The 12,191-nt window shown below is 33.7% G+C and overlaps 1 protein-coding gene across 9 annotated transcripts in view; it reads left to right on the plus strand.

The window, feature by feature from the left end:
- NR5A2 (nuclear receptor subfamily 5 group A member 2) overlaps positions 1–12,191 on the plus strand; it is a 172,395-nt gene that overhangs the window by 91,711 nt on the left and 68,493 nt on the right. For all 9 annotated transcript variants that reach the window (XM_074308709.1, XM_074308704.1, XM_074308707.1 and 6 more), the window contains one exon: positions 9,515–9,662. In XM_074308709.1, the coding sequence (XP_074164810.1) occupies positions 9,515–9,662 (148 nt within the window). The remainder of the gene's footprint in view (positions 1–9,514; positions 9,663–12,191) is intronic.

The raw sequence follows: 12,191 nt of genomic DNA on the forward strand, positions 1-12,191 counted from the left end.
ATAAATGATGCAATATTCTTCTTGCTTAGTTGTTTTATAGTCATGTCTAACTCCTTGTGACTCTATTTGGGGTTTTCTTGGCAAAGACACTGTAGTGGTTGGTCATTTCCTTCTCCAGTTTATTTTACAAATGAAGAAACTGAGGCAAAAGTGGGACAATGATTTGTCCTTCTAGAACTTCTACAATAAGGGGAAAATTCTTCTTTTTAACTTTCTTGAGAATATGAATTTTATATTATATTGGTGATGACTGAATATGCAAGATCCATGATTTTACCCCATCCTGGATTCTTCCTCAATCAGCAAGCATTTTTCTTAAGCACCTAGTATGTTCCCAGGCACTGTGCTAGACTCTGAAGATAAAAAAGGCAAAAAAGAATCAGTCTCTGCCTTCAAGGAGTTTATATTCTATAGAGCAGGGCTTCTGCATCATTTTTGCATCATTGCTTCCTTTGGCAGTCTGGTGAAGCCTATGGGGATTCCTTCTCAGAAAACTTTTTTTAAATCAATCAATTATATAAGATTTTTTAAAATCTTGTGTATTTTTAAAATAAAATACATAAGACTAAATTCACAAATCCCAAGTTAAGAACTCTTTCTATAGAGAAAGACAATATGTACATATTTAAACACATTAAAAATACTTATTAAAGGCATAATTACAAAAGTTTTGTGAGGGAAGACAGACCAGAGAAAATCAGGAGAGGTCTCATGTATAAACATTCCAAACAGTTAGAAGGTACAATGACTTAAGCACTAGACTTGGAGACAAGAAAACCTGAGGTCAAATCTAGCCCCACATACTTCCTAGCTATACAACCCTAGCAAATCATTTAATCTCTATTTGCCTCAGTTTCATCTGTAAAATTGGGTTAACATTAACACATCTCCCAGGGTCACTGTAAAGATAAAATGAGATAATAAATGCAGCATTTTGCAAACCTTAAAGGGCTATATAAATATTAGTTATGATTATTTTTTTTATCTCACCAATCAGTACCCAGTTTTCTAGAGATGAGCTTGTCTGCATTTATCTGACTGGCTCTTAGTAAGTAATCAATCTATCACCAGTCTACCCCAAAGCTTTCTCACTTGGTTAAGACCTTCCAAAGACTTAGCTGTGGCTTTAAAGGCGTGGGCTTGCCATTAATTTGTATTGAAAGTCTCTCTGGCTTTGAAGATCCAGTTATAGCTTGTACTTCACTTGCATGGCCTTGGAGAATTGTGGGTGAAAGTCACCTTTGCACGAGAATAAAACATCCCAGGAAGATCTTAGTGTGGGGACATGTATTAAGGACGAAAATTTGTCAATGTTTTCTAATTTCTTGGAACATCCATGGGGTCCTAAATTTGCCTCTTGCTACTTAGTAGTACTTAATATAATGTATTCTTCAGCCCAAACATAATTCATGTAGTCTTTGTGAGAAAATAAAAGTCAGATAAGCTGTAAGATCAGGTTCCCATTTGATATGTAATTCAAAAAGAAATACCAACTTCAGGCTTGAACAAGATGAGATTCTGACCTCCTGTTCCTTTTACAAAATGTTCTAATGCTAATATGAAATCAGATCCTTGTTCCCTTCCTATGAGCTGCTCCAAGGTCATCCCTCGATAAATAAAATTGTTGTGTCTTAACCAAAGTAGAAAGGCATATATTATCCCCATTTGAGGCTGAGGAAAGCTACCAACTATGAAGACCATATGCAATAAATCAGCCTTATAAAAAGCCATCTTCTTTTGCCATGATCTAAACAAAAATGTGTTTTTACTGTGTATGCCTGAGGCTAATGTTTTATAGGTTAGCCAAGCTAAAGCCAGTAACAGTGAATCTTTGCACCACTATTAATGAATTAGGTCATAGAAAAGGCCTTGTCACAGAGGGACCCTCCAAGACCATTTGCTAGTAAAGACCCTTCTGATCCTGGGCAAATCACTTAACCCCTCAGGTTCCTCAGCTTTAAAATAAAGGTATTAAAAAATATGACTTCTGGGGTCTCTTCCAGCTCTCTGTCTATGATTTTATGATTCCAGGACTTGAGGCATCATCAAAAGTGCCTTAAACAACTAAGCCCACAATTTCCATGATTGAAATGAGAGGTGAAACTAGAATTCTACATAGAAACTACGATTAGCCTTTCACTTAAAGTCAACACAACCTGATCTGGACAGGGGGTTATAGAATTCAGAGTTGGAAGGGACCATACCATTCATTCAATCCAATCTCCTCATTTCATAGATGAGGAAACCAGAATTAAAATCAGTAAAGAACCTATCCCCAAAGTAGTTGGTGGCCAGTTTTGAGATGGAAGATTTTTGACTAAAAATTTTAAATGCTGCTTCTTTCATAGAATAAAGATGATGTAGAATGTACCTAGAGTCAGAGGAGCTACTGTAGGTTCAAATCCCAGGTCCAACATCTGTGGGATCTGTGATAAATCCCTTAGCCTCTCCAGGCTTTGCTTTAATCACTTGTGAAACTGTCACCCCAAGACATCTTTAAAAAAAAAAAAACCTTTAGAGCTTTTGAAACATCATAAGTGCTTAATAAATGTTTTCTTTTTTGTTCATTCCTGCTCTAAACCTAAATGCTCTAATTCTATGACTTCATTGAAAAGTGAGAAATTCTTACAATCCAAAAGTTTAGAATTTATGGAAAACAAAGTTAAATGAATTTATGGTTTTTTTCTTTAAATTTTTCTTTAAATTCTCAAAGTGGTTGGGGATAAAGTACTTTATTTAAATTTTACATTGATATTATCCCAGTAAACTTTTACCTGGGGTATTAGCAAAGCTATGAGATATAATAATATTATGAAGATATATTTATCGCATTTTGCTCTAATTGTGTACATTTTAGCCTAAAGTTAGGATCAAAATTAATTTTTAACTCTTTCTTGGCTCTTAATCCAATCTATTCACAATTTTAATCTGGGTTATTCAGGTTAACACAATAGCTAGTATGGTGGATGCTTTGGGGGTTTTTTCTCTCTAGGACCAAAGTCATTGTGTCCAAAACTCAGTATCTTATCCCTCAAACCTTTTCCCCAACTTTCCTGCTTCTGTTGAGAGTACCACCAAACTTCCAATCATCACAGTTTGCAGTTTCAGCATTATCTTGATTTTTCATTCTTTCTCCCTTCCTTATATCCATTTCATTGTCAAATCTTGTCATCTCTATCTCCACAATCTTTCTTGCTTCTATCTCTTTTTCCTTTTTTTAAGTTTTATTTTATTCTGATCTTGAGAAATATAACAAGCATTTTCATAACATAATCGAATAGGGAAAATATGATTGTACGTGAAACTACAAATCTATATGTAATTTACTATTCCTTTTAAACATATATTATAGTTGTCATTTTTATCTTCCTTTTTTTCCTTTCCACCTACCTCCACCCTAAAGATAACTTCTTTTTCTAAATAATTATTGTTGTTTGTCCTTCATTCTCAAAGAGGACTGAGACAACAAAGGCGATGCCATGATGTGCAAGTGAATTGGATTTGAGTGAGGGAGGACTGTGCAAGGGAGAGACCTTTAACTTTTTAAGCTAAGATCTTCAACATGTCTCAGTTTGACTAGGGTTGCGCCCATTCAGTGATTAAGGCTAGTTAGCAACTGAGGTAAAGAATCTCCTCTTTTATCTAGTTTAAAAAAAAAAAAAAAAAAACTGACAATCTAAATAAGTTAATCTGGGAGGGGAAGCTTCTGAGAGTTTCTGGCCAAAGCAGAAATGATAACAATTTACATTCAATCTAAGTCAATAAGGACCCAAACAATGACCAAGAGGGCTTGGCCTAAGACCTTTTGGTGACCAGTGAGAATCAGAATGATTTTGGTTTAAGGCATGGTCCTTAAGAAAAAAAAAAATCTAGCCAGTAAACTCCAAGATATCTTGGGAAGGTTCAGAAGTGCAAAAGAAAAGAAAAGAATGCTTTTAAGAGCAACTGAGAATTACAAAGGTTTTGATTTAAGACTGAGACTTGTTGAAGACCTTAGCTTAAAAAAAGCCAAGGTGTCTCATTTTATCCAGAGCCACCTCCAGTCATCTTGATCTATATCTAGCCACTGAACCCAGGTGACTTTGGAAGGGAAAGTGAGGCAGATGACCTTTTGCTCAGGCCTCTCTCACTTAAATCCAATTCACTTGTATGTCATGGCATCACTTCCCTTTTGCCATGTCCTCTTAAAAAACAAAGGACAAACAACAAAAACCTCCTACTTTTCTCTTTCAATTTCCTCCTTCCCCTTTTTCTTCCTTCCCTCTGTCCTTACCTTTAAATAATTACTCTTCTTAATGATAATAATAATAATTGAATAGTTCCTTAGTACCTTTAGATTAATCAGATATAAACTCATATACTGGCTCTAGCCTCCTACTTGCTAACATTTTTCTCTTCCCTTGCCCTTTTTATTAATTTTGATGTATTTTGTGCACACTTATCTTTGTTTTGTCTCCCCAGTAGAATATAAACTAATTGGGAGCTGAAACTTTTTCACTTTTTGTCTTAGTATATTTAGTACCCATGACAGTGTCTTGTCACATAGTAGGTGTTGCATAAATACCTGGTTGATTGATTGATTGATTATTGGTTGATTGAGTGTCCTGCTCCCAGGGTTGTCCTTTCTGACATAATGCTTCTTGGAAGCTTCCAACATTCCTGGAATCTTGTTCCTATTACCTCAATTCTTCCAGTAGGCAAAATAATGCTTCCTTGTCTCCCTTTGTTCAAAGCTCACGCTTTGTAGTACCTCCCACTAAGTTCTCTTGTCCAAAGGACAATACCTAGACTGAGCTCAGTTACAGAGCAGTTTGTATGGCGCTTACACAGGTTTAGATTTTTCAGAATCTCTAACTTCTCCCTTTTATGGCACATTTGGTGATGGCCATCACTTCCAGGGAAATAGTTGTCCAAAAATCTATCACTGAAGTCTTATAATGGAAAGATATTCTAACAGAATGCAATCTCCAGGAAGACAGAAGCTTTCTTTTTCTTTTCATTTCTTTCTCCCTTCCTTCTTTCTTTTTTCTTTCTTTCTTTCTTTTCTTTTCTCTCTCCTTTTTTGGGGTCTTGATAAGTTTATGACCTTTCTGACATATAGTAGGCATTGGGTAAAAACTTATGGGGTGAATGAATGGAAAGTACACATAGTGAAAATATCAGACACTTCCATGAACAGTAAGGGAATGATCTTTTTTCTAACAGAATTTTCCGTTAACAGATAATCAAATACAATATTTTAAATCATGATAATCAGTTAAGTAGATGACCTCTAAAGAGGCCCTTCCTGACAAAATTTTATAAATTCTACAGTAGCAAACATGATCCAATCAAAATTAATACATCAAGAATTAATATAATCAATATATCAAATTATTCCACTAGCTCCAGATGAGATGGTCCATCTCACTTGCTTTTCTAAACAATTGTTATTTAGGGATAATAATACCAGGACAGCAGCTTGAACTAGGATCATTTCTATTTAAACCCCATCAAAAATATGAAATCAAGATAATAATGGTAAAAATAATGATAGCAGCAACTGAAATGTATATGAGCATAAGCTTTACAAATGTTTAGCAAAATGCATTATCTCATCTACAATGCAAATACTCTGTAGCACTTTAAAGTGTTATCAGTTTTAATGTTTGCATATTTTAGCTAATTAACAACTGAGTAACATGCATCCTAAGGGAAGGGTCTACTGGCAACTTATTCATTATCTTCTATTATTGTGTATCATGTTAAAGTGACAGACATCGGAGAATGTACAAGTCATCAAAATTTCACTCCTTAGAATGAAAGATGATTTAACTAAACTGGCTTTTTTTATTCCAAATGATGGAAAATTATTTTAAAAGGACAGAGATTTAAGTACTTCATATATACATATATATATATATATATATAATTTGTGTATATATATATATATATGTATATATATATATGTATGTATGTGTATATACATATATATTTATATATACATTGTAGTGGTAAAAATATAATGTATAAGAGAGCAATCAATTAATTTTTTCTAACTACATAAAAGATAAGGTCAACTACCGCAATGAGCAAAAACTCTCAGAGTTCAAAAAAGGAAAATTATATTATGTTTGTAATAAAATGTAAAGTATTTCAGTTATGCTGAGAAGTTTGCAACTTTGTAGCTATACAATGTTTTTCAAATTACAACTAAATTGGACTACATGGCCATTGAAACCTCTTCCAAAATTCAGATTCTATGATTTTGTATTATCACAGCCATTTTGAAAGTACAGTGTCAATGTTAAGTCATTTCAGTTGTATACAACTCTTTGTGACCCTATTTGTGGTTTTCTTGGCAGACATACTAGAGTGGTTTGCCATTTCCTTCTCCAGTTCACTTTACAGATAAGGAAACTCAGGCAGAGTCAATTGACCTCTCTAGTGTCACATAGCTACTAAATGTCTAAAGCGGGATTTGAACTCCAGAAGATGAGATTTCTGACTCCAAGCCAGGTGCTCTATTCCCTATGTCACCACTTCTTCAAATCAGCATGAAAATAGTTATCTATTATTATTGATTTATTGAGGTCCATTTTACAATATTTTTATATAATAATAGCTTTTTAGTTTTCAAAATTCATGTAAAAATAGTTTTCAACATTCACCCTTCCAAAACCTTGTATTCCAAATTTTTCTCCGTCCTTTCCTCCCATCCCTCCCCTAGACAGCAAGTAATCCAACATAGGTTAAACAAGTACAATTCTTCTAAACATATTTCCACATTTATCATGCTACACAAGGAAAATCAAATCAAAAAAAGAAAAAAATGAGAAAGAGAAAAGCAATCATACAACAACAAAGGTGAAAATACTATGCTGTGGTCCATATTCAGTCCCCATGTTTCTCTCTCTGGATACAAATGGCTCTCTTCATCACTAGTCTATTGACATTGGCCTGAATCACCTCACTGTAGAAAAGAGCCACTACTATCACAGTTGATCTTGTTACTGAGTACAATGTTCTCTTGGTTCTACATTTCACTTAGCATCAGTTTATGTAAGCCTCTCCAGGCCTTTCTGAAATTTGCCTTCTGATCATTCCCTTTAGATTAGTTACACGGGTATGCATGTTTTTATAGTCCTTTGGGCATAGTTCTAAATTGCTCTCCAGACCCACCAACAATGTGTCAATATCCCAGTTTTCCCACATCCCCTCCAACAGTTATCATCATTTTTTTCCCCTGGCATCTTAGCCAAACTGAGAAACATGAAGTGGTGAGGTCCATTTTACTAATGGTATTTACATGATTTTTTATTTCCTATCTGCATACCTTTCTATATGATATTCCCCAGATCTAAATATATCTAGATCTAAAATATACATCTTCTTCACTTTCAGTCTTTCAGAAAAAATAATTTCTTTCAAAGCTCAACTCAAATACCATCTTCTATATAAGGCCTTTCCTGATTCCCTAAAGTGATACCTTTACTACCACATCCCCCCCAACCTGACACTGATTTTGCATATACTCTATATTTGCTGAAATACATACATCCTATTTCCTCCTATGGAAAATCATCTCCTTGAGTGCAGTAACTATCACTTTTTTCATATTTCTATCCTCAGGGCCTTTTGTGATATTTGGCATTTAATAAATACTACTTGATTGATTTATTACATCAATATATTTGTATTACATACAAATATTTGAAAAAATCTTTCAACTATATTATTTTGAGATTTTTTTTATGTTTCAAAGTTCAATTATTTGGATTCATCAATGTGTGATGTATGATTAAGAATATCACACAATCCTTTTTAAAAATGACTCAAAGCAATAATAATAATAATAGTTAACATTTATATGAGATGCAGCCTGGGAGCCACCAACACCAGCCTGGGAACCACCAAGACCTAGCTAGTCACATTTTCTAGGTAACTATCTTAGAGGCTATTCATCTGGTATCCATAAACTTAAAAAAAATATTTTAGTAACTATAGTGCAACTTTTTTGGTAATCCAACATATTTTATGTGTTTAAATTGTTATTTTGAGAAGGGGCCCTCAAGCTTTACCAGTCCTTTTCCAATCCCATATTCTGAAATAGAGGTTATAGCATTCCTGAGGGCTTTGAAGATTTCGATTGTAGGGACAAGTATCAACCCACCAACAAATAGAAAGTAGAAAGGACAGCAATGTGCTTAATGGGAAAGTCTTGCCAGAGTAGACATTAACTGAGGCTTTTTCATGCACAGTTGACTTTATATAAACTGATTGACACCTTTGGGGGTCGTCTTTCCACTGACTCATAATTTTTCTTACTCTTGAAAAAGGTTTCTTGTACACTTGGTATTCTCTAGTTAAAGCTGAAAATTCAACTCATCATATTTACACAATAAAAAAAAATCCATTCTGCCTTGTTTTTAATTGCAAATCCTACTCAAGGGACCAGTTCTCCTGCTTAGGAGGCAGCCCTGTGCCTTCTACAAGAGAACCAAGAGCAGTCAATTATGGTAATGAAATGTCAATAAATATAAAAATTTAATACAGTCTGCTCTTGGTGAGTGGCAGATGAGGACTTGCCTCCCAGACAAATTTGCTGCTGCTGCAAATATTAAATGCACCTGAAAGAGTAGCCCGTAGCCTGAGAGCTCTCCAAGAGGAGGAGGATGGGAGATTCAGGTACCAACTGGGCTTTCCCATTATGGTATAATCGAGCAGTAAGGCCAATACTGTTCTTGACATCCATCCAAACATCTTAACTTATTATTATAAATTGAAGCTCCAATGTTCCCATGAATAATATAAAATTGGTGCCTCACAGAGACTTTTTTCCTTTTCTAATGAATCAGGGAAGCACTTTCAAGGCAAAGAAAAGCATTTCTTAAAAGTAAAGTCATTATTATCTTGGGGGAAAACTACAAGAAAATCACCCTATAAAATATCACTTTTATAGTTTTGCACAATTTTGTGAGGTTTGGTTTTTTTCCTAATAAGCATGGGACTTCCCAAACAAATTACATTAAGAAATATTTTCTCTCCTCTGATAGTAATATTTAACCATAGTTACTAAGAATTTGTAAGTAGGTAGTACAAATATAGATAAATGTCTATGTAGACATATCTTTATCTCTATATGTGTAAATATATAGATTTATGTATGTAGGTTGATCTATGTCTATGTAGATATATATCTATGTACCTATAAATAGATATATAAAAATATGTATGTGTAGTTATATGTCCATGTGGACATATCTATATCTCTATGTGTAAAGCTATAGATAGACAGATGTATATAGAGATTATGTCTATGTAGATATATATCTCTATATAGTTCATTGTAATTTCTAAAATAAATTGATACTTCAGAGGTGTGTAGTGTACAATGATATCACACAGAATCAAACTCATTCTATGGAATTGCCATTATTGCTTCCACTTGGTGAAATTGTTTGTTTTCTTTGGCATTTGGTTTTTTTTCTTTTTTGATTCTTATAACATATTCAAACATGATCCTCTTTTGCAGGTAGATTATTCTGTAATTGCATCACAAGCTGGAGCCACTCTCAACAACTTGATGAGCCATGCCCAGGAACTAGTGGCTAAGCTCCGTTCTCTGCAGTTTGATCTACGGGAATTTGTGTGTCTGAAATTTTTGGTGCTCTTTAGTTTAGGTAAGAAATCTCATTACATGTATTTTGAACTGGATGTACAGTGTTTTCTCGGTTTTGAAAGTTATGATAGGAAGTTGGAGGAAGAGATTACTCTTTTTAAAAAGTTTTTCTTTTACTTCTTCAAATGTTGATTTTTATCAGTGTTTGTATATGATCAATAATCACCTTAAGCATCAATTCAATCTGAGATAGTAAATACCTGCTATATGCAAAGTACTCTACTATGATCCAGAGTTACAAAAACAAAACCCAAAGTTCTCAGGGAGCTTACATACAAATAGCTTCAATGGATAAATTGTCAGAGTACAGGTAAAGAGGTGTTAGGATAGAGTCCTAGTTTCTTTGTTTTGGTTTGGTTTTTTTTCCACAAGTAGAAACAGTGTCATAAAGGTCACTGAGAGATATGAGTGAAAGTCTCTAAGAAAAGAAGCATGCAGTAAGAATTAGAAGAAAAAGGTTTTTATGGATACCTTGTTTCAGCACTTTGGACACCTTGTTTCAGCCTTCTGCTTCCGGTTTGGATCCAAGTATGGATGTCTGATTTGGGGAGGGAAAAAGAAGGGAAAGGGGACAAAATGTGACATTGTTACTGATATAGAAAACTCCCCATTTGGGATCTCCCTCCTCTTCTACAGATTAGATTGGTAACTCATATGTAATTTAGAGAGTTGCCTGAGGCAATGAGAAGTTAAGTGGTTGCCCTTCCTTCCACAGTTAACATGTATCAGCAGCAAGTCTTGACTTCAAGGTCACACCAATATCTACTACATGCTGCCTCTCTAAGACGAAGATAGAAATGGAAAAATCTATTTTATAAAGTGTGTCAGTGTTGATAGAGCTAACTGGTTAGCTATAGACAGCATTCATAAAGATGTAAACACTTGTACACATAATATATGAAGAACTTTTGTCATGAAACTATCAAGGAAAGAACCACATTTCTGTGTTGTGTTGTTGTCTTCGTGATCATTGTTGTTGTTAATATTATAGGAAGGTTTTTGGCAAGGAAAGATATCTATACAATTCAAATTGCTTAACTCAAGGTCCCCAGTAAATCAGTCAAGAAAAATCACCATTGTCAGGATATTTTTTTTTTTAAATAAAGGATTAAGGAGATGGATTTTTATTGACTTCAAAGAAACATATTTTTCTGCGTCCCTTGCTTGATTTTTGCATTTTGTTAGCTTAATAAAGCCAACTTAAATAAACTTTTTGCCAAATGCATTTATTACTTATTGGCAGACAGCTGAGGGAGGAGACTTCCCTTGAAAGAAAAAATATGCAGAAATCAGATTTACCAACATGTGTTTTTTCTTTAGTTTTCAGTTAGAGGATAGTTGTGAATTCATATACAACGAAATAAAACAATAATGAAATGTTTAAACTGCAAAGTAAAACAGATGTGCCTGCTTCCCAAATTGGGTCCTTTAATTTCTTAAATTCTCCTTGACAGTACTACACAACTGTTGCTAATAAAAGGAATAGTTTGAAATAATATAACCAGAGTTAATTTTTCACATGTAGTCAGTGTTTAAAAAAAAATTTTTTTTTAAAAAGTGGTAGAGTTTCATAGTTTGGAAACTATGATAAAGCATAGCAAAGAGAAGTGTTTAAAAAAATAGAAAAGCATGTTATTGATCAAATGTATTGTTCGAATATTCTAGACTAGATTCCATTTAATGAATTTGAACATAAAAATGTTAAGAAATCTCAGCTTTTGAGGCTATATCTTCTCTCCAGACACAGAGATTTTAGAAAATATTCTCAAGTAACGAGATGTTATCTCCCAAATTAACCCAAGTTTATATATGGCAAGATTTCTGGGTTGTTGTTTTTTTGGGTTTGTTTTTTTTTTTAATTCTTGTATATTTTATCAGTAATTAGATAGTGATGTAGTAATATCTGTAGAAGGAACATTATAACATCTCAGTGATAAAATATTTAAAAAGATTCATCTCACTTCAATAGTATTTTAAATTAGCTGAATAACTGAATTTCATTTGAAAATGTTCACATTTACTATGAGCCAGCTTTGGTTTGTATCACTTTAATCTTTCCATCGAGTGGTCTGATTCATGTTACATAATTATTTCATTCTCTTTTATTATTTGGAAACAAGGATGGGGAATGGACCTTTTATAAACTCACACATTGTCCTGTTAAAAATATTAAGCCAGATTTTCCCCAGTACCTAAGTTGCTCTGGTATTTTCTGAAATTTTTAGAAATACATAACTGTTTTAAGTCACCAGGCTGACAATGTAGATTGAGCCTAATCATCCTTTTTTTTGTTTTTTTTTTTTTTTTTTTTGTTTTTTTTGTTTAAGTACAGAGCCCTTCTTCCCTGCCCCTGCCCCCATCCACACAGAGAGCTTTAAAGAAAAAGCAGGCAGGAATTTCAGCCAAAATTTGCTTTTCAAAGAAGCAAAGCATTGGCAACCTAACGGTAAAATATTCCAAATAATTTTGCAATAAAAATGCTTTTGATTCATTTTAGAGGAAAATGAAAAGCAAGGGAAGCTAAATAAAA

Source organism: Sminthopsis crassicaudata, chromosome 4 (assembly GCF_048593235.1).
Source record: "Sminthopsis crassicaudata isolate SCR6 chromosome 4, ASM4859323v1, whole genome shotgun sequence".
In the NCBI taxonomy this organism is placed as follows: Eukaryota; Metazoa; Chordata; class Mammalia; order Dasyuromorphia; family Dasyuridae; genus Sminthopsis; species Sminthopsis crassicaudata.